Source organism: Camellia sinensis, chromosome 9, assembly GCF_055761805.1.
Source record: "Camellia sinensis isolate YWXY chromosome 9, ASM5576180v1, whole genome shotgun sequence".
NCBI classification, from domain to species: Eukaryota; Viridiplantae; Streptophyta; class Magnoliopsida; order Ericales; family Theaceae; genus Camellia; species Camellia sinensis.
In genome coordinates, this window is record NC_138969.1 from 150,882,803 (window position 1) to 150,889,089 (window position 6,287).

The following is a 6,287-nucleotide window of genomic DNA, read 5'->3' on the forward strand; positions in this document are numbered from 1 at the left end:
AGATCACGGCAATTCTAGAGCTTGGATCCCCTCGGTCAGTCAAAGAGGTTCAGAAGCTAATGCGGTGGCCGTCGCGCTCAATAGATTTATCAGCCGTTCCACAGATCGCTGCCAACAATTCTTCCACACACTTCGGCAAGGTAGAGCATTTGATTGGACTCCTGAGTGCCAGGCCGCTTTGGATGGCCTAAAATCTTACCTCCGTTCAGTTTCTCTCTTGGCAACACCTACAGCCGGCGATCGACTCATTTTGTATCTGGCAGTATCCGACCGGGCGGTCATCGCCGTATTGTTAAAGAAAGAACTAGGAGAGCAGCAACCAATTTACTATGTGAGCAAAGCTATGGCCGACGCCGAGACACGTTACCTTCCACTAGAAAAGCTTATCCTTGCTCTCGTCATGGTCACAAGAAAACTGATGCACTATTTTGAGGGGCATACCATTGGGGTGCCAACGGAATATCCCTTCGATCAACGCTCCGCGGTGCAGAGGCGTCTGGGTGCGTCTCGAAATGGGCTCTTGAACTCGGCCAGTATGATATCTAGTTTTTACTGTAAAACCCAAGTTATATGTAGAATTATTTTTTGGATAAAGTAGTAGTTAAATTAATTTGTATGGGTAATTTAGTAATTTTAAGGAATTAGGTTAATAACCCTTTATGTAAAAGAAGAAAAACAAAAGGAAAAAAAAACAGAGAGAAAGAAAACGGAGCCGCGTGGATGCTGCGGAAGGTGAAGGTAGCAAGGGATTGGAAAAGTTAAAGGTGAAGGCAACAAGGGTTTGGAAAAGTTTAAAAAAAAAAAGAAAAAAAAGAAAACAAAACCAAAGTGAAGAGGGAGGATTCATAGAGTGGTGGTTATGCTTTATTCATCACTTAGGTAAGATTTATTTTATTGTATTCCTATCTATGATTTTAGTGTTAATATATCAATAGATGATTTTGTGGGCATATATGATTAAATAAATATATTGATATAGTCTATGTTGGAGGTCTCGATTTTGCTCAATTTTAGAGTGTATTTTGCGTTCCGTTTGGGTGGTTTATATTTTTGAGATTGATATGTGATGGGTTAAGTTTAATGGTGGTGTGTTTGTGGGATACAAGATTGGCTATAAGCAATTACAAATTTATACATGTATATGAACAACAATAGGATAATATAGGTTGAGAATTTCCGAAGCTGTGATGGCTTTGTTTTGATGTTGAATTGTGGGGGTTCCTAATAGACAATTGGAGTAATTTATTCTATTGTTGCTACAAGAAGAGAAGGATAAGTGCAAATAATAATTGTTTATGTGGTGTAATATTTTATTAGGTTTATGAGATTAAGGTGGATCTTGGTAATTTGAGATTAGCTTGGGAAATATTATTTTAGCTGTTTGAGGTAAGTAACCCTCTATCACTGTTGGTACATTTTTATTCCTATTGAATCGTTTAAAATTATAAGTATTTATTTATAGCCTTTACGTTCTCTTAAAATAAAATATGGGTCAAGTATAAAACAACATCAAATATTATTATAAAAATTATTTGAATATTTTGTGGAACTATTATGAAATTTGTACTAAACGTTTATTTTGAAAATATCGAATGTTTTATTTAAAATTTGTCTATTGTTTGAATTTTGAACATCACTCTAGTCTGACTATGATTTGGACCCTAGCCAATGGGGGTTATTTATTGGCACAGAAACTAGTTTCTTTTGGGGCTTTACCACCGGCCTATGTGTGGTTCTGGGCCTTGTCACGGGCTAAGTGACCGTAGTCACCAAGACTTGGGTTTTGTGAATCAAATCATTGAACTATTTGAATATCGAACCATCGATTTGAACAACAAATTACTTTGAATTATCTTGTTGGCTTTTCATTTAAAATGTATTGTACATTGTGTATTTTTAGCTATGAAACCATCTTACAAATAATTGTTCATTTATTGAATTGTAGCAAAAATTATATTTATTGGTTATCGATTTATTTGTTGATTTTTTTTTTTTTTTGTATACTTGATCCAGCTAGCAGTGATGGTTGATTATTTACTGGGCTGTCTAGATTACCCTTATTTTATTTATTTTTTTTCAGATTCTGAGGAGTAGAGCTGCGTGGGGTTTTTACTTATGGGAGTGCCGAGAGTAGGACTATGATTTTAGTACTTGGTTTATTATTTTGTTAAGGGATTTTATTAGTGGACTTGGTGGACAATTTCATATGATAAGAATTATCTATTTTTATGGATTTTAGCATTATGATAATTAAGGATTTAATTTAAGTATTTTTCATTGTTGGTTATGTGTTCAACTCTTAGCCTTGCATGCTCACATAAATGAGTGTGTGGCGTTGTCACGGAGCTTGGAGCATGACAATTTTGTGGTATCAGAGCCAGGTTGTAATTTTAAAGGCTAGTATAGAATAGTGGTGAGATGTAGGATTGGCAACGCTTATAATTTGATATAATGTTAATTTTATTTACATGTTATAGGGACTTGAGAATAGAATAAGATGAGGTTTTATTATTGATGCATTTAGGTTGCAATGGAACATGAGGAGACATTGGCAAATATGGCTAGGAATACACTCCAGGGTCAAATGAATCGACGGACTGGTAATAACAATTGGCGAGAGAATGTGACTAATAATGGTAGTGGTTTTGAAGCAGTCGGAGGAAATCAGGGAAGTTGTTTCCCGTTTTTTAGTGTACGGATGATCAGAAGGTGACCTATGCTACATTTATGCTACAAGGGATGACTAATGATTGGTGACAGATGGAGAAGCGCATACACGAGCATGATGCCAACCCCTATACATGGGAAAGGTTTAAGAATGCATTCAATGAGAAATACTTCCCTAGGATGTTCGTCTACAAAAACAGCGAGAATTTTCGAAGTTAGAGCAAGGGAATAAGACGGTTGCAGAATATGAAGCCGAGTTTACGAAATTGTCTAAATTTGCATCAGCATTTGAAGTAGACGAGGATAGCAGAGCACGAAAGTTCGAAGGTGGGCTAAGAACGAACATTATGCAACAGGTGGTTCCTTTCGAGTTACCTACTTTTGGAGCAGTGTTGAACAAGGCATTGTTGGTTGAGAGTGGCCTCACTAGAGCCCAAGAAGAGAAAGAAGAGAATTATAAGAAGAGACCTAGTTCGAAGGGCAATGCTAAGACAAAACACTTCTTTAGTTGGGAGTTGGGGAAGTCGAACTATGGGTGGCAGTGTTGATAAGAAGAATGATCGGATACAGTGCACTAGATGTAATGGGTTCCATCGGGATAGTGAGTGTCGCTGGAATACTGGGGCTTGTTTCTCTTGTGGGTAATAGGGGCACATGATAGCTGATTGCCCTAATCAGAAGGGGCGTGAGACTAAACAGAAAGCATGGACAAATAAAGGAACATCAACAGACAGAGGGTCTTCAAGAAATCAAAAGAAAAATGGAGGTCATAAGCCAAAGACTCAGGGTCGAGTATACGCACTCACACAACAAGATGTTCAGACTTCCAACACGGTGGTGTCAGGTACTGTTTTAGTGTCTTCTGTTTATGCACATGTGTTATTTGATTCTGGCGCTACAAATTCATTTGTGTCTATGGGATTTGTTGAGAAACATGGATGGAAATGTGTCTCTAGAGAGATCGACTTATGTGTTGAAACCCCGATAGGAGGTGTTATGGTTGCTGACTTAATTTGCAAATCTCATGTGGTTAGTATAGTTGACAGGAAATTACTTGTAGACTTAACTGTCTTAGATATGTGGGACTTTGACATAATTCTTGGAATGGATTGGTTGGCAACCAATTATGCTTTTGTTGATTGTCGAGGCAAAAGGGTAGTATTTCAAATTCCTAATCAACTAAAATTTTGTTTTATGGGTAGTGGAGTTAACACTCCTCTTTTGGTAATCTCAGCTTTGCAAGCTAGACGAATGTTAAGGAATGGTTGCGAGGGCTATTTAGCTTCTGTGAGAGATACCTGTGAGACTGAATTGAAGTTAGAGGATATTCTAGTTGCGAAGGAATTTCCTGATGTTTTTCCTGAAGAGTTACCGGGGTTGCCACTATATAGAGAGATTGAGTTTGCCATCGAATTGATACCCGGCACGGGTCCTATCTCCAAGGCTTTGTATCGGACGGCCCCAGCAGAGTTGAGAGTTGAAGGAACAATTACAAGAGTTACTAGATAAGAGCTTTATTCGGCCTAGTGTTTCTCCTTGGGGTGCACCTGTTTTATTTGTGAAAAAGAAGGATGGTAGTTTTTTCCTTTGCATTGATTATCGAGAGTTGAACAAGGTGACAATTCGAAATAAATATCCTTTGCCTAGGATAGATGACCTATTTGATCAGTTGCAAGGAGTACAAGTCTTTTCTAAGATTGACCTTCGTTCTGGCTATCACCAGTTGAAGGTTAAGGCGGAAGATATACCTAAGATAGCCTTCCGAACTAGGTATGGGCATTATGAATTTTTAGTTATGCTGTTTGGGTTGACCAATGTACTGTAGACACCCCATTTTTGACCGCCCTTAAGACTTGCGCGCTACTGATGGTTTACTTGGTGATGGAAGTTGTGTAGTATAAAGGTTCGATCTCTTCAGCAAGAGGAGAGTCAAATCCCAACTTCATAGCCCTGTTGGACTAAAATGAACTTGATCAAAAGATTTTAGACCTTGAAACCCTCTCTTTCAAAATGTTTTGAAAAATGATTCTACGATGTTCCGACACTTGCATTTTGTTAAATGTTGCACTTTTCGATAAACCAAGCAAGGACAAAGTGGAAATGAATGAAAGAGAGATGAAATCTTTGAAAAATCTTTCAAAACACCTTGTTTAGGGGTTTGGAGTTGAATAAAAGAGGAAATGAGAGAAGAAAACTAGTTTGAGAGAAGTTCGGCATGAATCCGGGTAGGATCAAAACTGAGCGGCTTCACCAAAATAGGCATAACTTTTTTCAAAGTTGGAATTTTGATGCAAGAATGCCACTATTGGAGAGCTTACTTCTGGGGCTTCAATGTGGACACAAGAATGACCTGAAAAAGAGTCCAGACAAAGGAGTTATGGCCATTTGAAGTTGGACCTGGAAAGCAGAATTTTGCCTGTCGACCAGAAAAATAGGCTGTCGACCAGAAAAGTAGCCAGTCGACCACCAGGGGTGGCCGACTGACCAGAAAAAGCAGCTAGCCGACCACTAAGGTCCCAAACTCAGAAATTTTGAAGATATTTTCCCTCTAACTGTCTTCCACAACCTCCAGTTGTCCTATAATCAGATATTTCGACCAAACTCTTGTATTTTGCTATATATGAGGCATTTCTCCCATTTTGCAAGAGAAGAACATTTTGAGCAATTGTGGGAGCTTCTCACACTAAAAACTCTCTCTCTCTCTCTCTACAAATTTCAGAGCTAAATTTCAGCTTTTCTCTCTAATTGGCTCTCCCTCTTGCCCTTGTGTGCATGCAAGAGATATACTTGGAGATATACCTCTCCTTTGCCTAGGCATCCTTGATCAAACTTGATCACCATTGGGCTGAGATTCTTTGGAGCCTTGTTTGAGCTCCAAAAAGTGGTTCTAGCTCAGATTTGCACCTGTTTTGCTGATGTGCTTCAAGGGTAAGCACTTCTTTCTTTAAACCTTTGCTTTGCATGCTTGTTTTACCACCTTTGTAAACTATTTTTGGCTTGGTTTTGAACTGAAGAAAACTCTATTTTTTAGTCTTAAAATGATGGTTTAAGCCTATTTTGTGTTAGGGGGTTGTCCCTCCCTTTGCTCTTTGGCTTGTAAAGCCTTTTGAGCCAACTTCCTAAGCCTTTGAAACCATCTTTTCTTGGCCTTTAAACCACTGAATTCCAGAGAAATTTTAGTGGTGGAAAGGTGGTTTTGAGGTCCCAAATGGGTGGGGGTGGCCCCCCTCCTCTTCTCTTGTTTGCATGTGTTGATGGCCCATCAAAAGAGCATTGTTTCTACTTCTTAGTGGCTTTGTTTAGGCTCATTTTTGTGAATTTTTAGACCTGCCATAACTCTGTTTTTGTCTTGTTTGATCATTGGTTGCATGCTTCATGCACTTGTAGTGTAAATCCTCTTTGCTAGCCTTGCATGCCTAATGAGTTAGCTTGTTATTCTAGCATGTGTTGGCTTAGTCTCAACCCATTTTTTGTGTTGTTTTGGCATGCCATAACTTCGATTTTGGTTGGTGAGTTCACCTTTTGCTTGGTTTATGCACTTGCAGTGCAATCTTGCTCACTAGCCTAGCATACTTGGTGTTTTGGCCTATTGTTCTAGCTTGTTTTAGCTCTAGTTCAAG

At 38.6% G+C, this 6,287-nt stretch overlaps 1 protein-coding gene across 1 annotated transcript; it reads left to right on the forward strand.

Moving 5' to 3' along the window:
- The first annotated feature begins 3,321 nt into the window (after positions 1–3,321).
- LOC145799819 (uncharacterized) lies at positions 3,322–4,176 on the forward strand. The gene has a single exon (XM_082889448.1). The coding sequence runs from the start codon at positions 3,322–3,324 to the stop codon at positions 4,174–4,176; it is 855 nt and encodes a 284-aa protein (XP_082745574.1).
- Positions 4,177–6,287: the final 2,111 nt, after the last annotated feature.

Coding starts and splice junctions, on each gene's coding strand:
- LOC145799819 (XM_082889448.1), top strand. CDS start 3,322: ATGATAGCTGATTGCCCTAATCAGAAGGGGCGTGAGACTAAACAGAAA.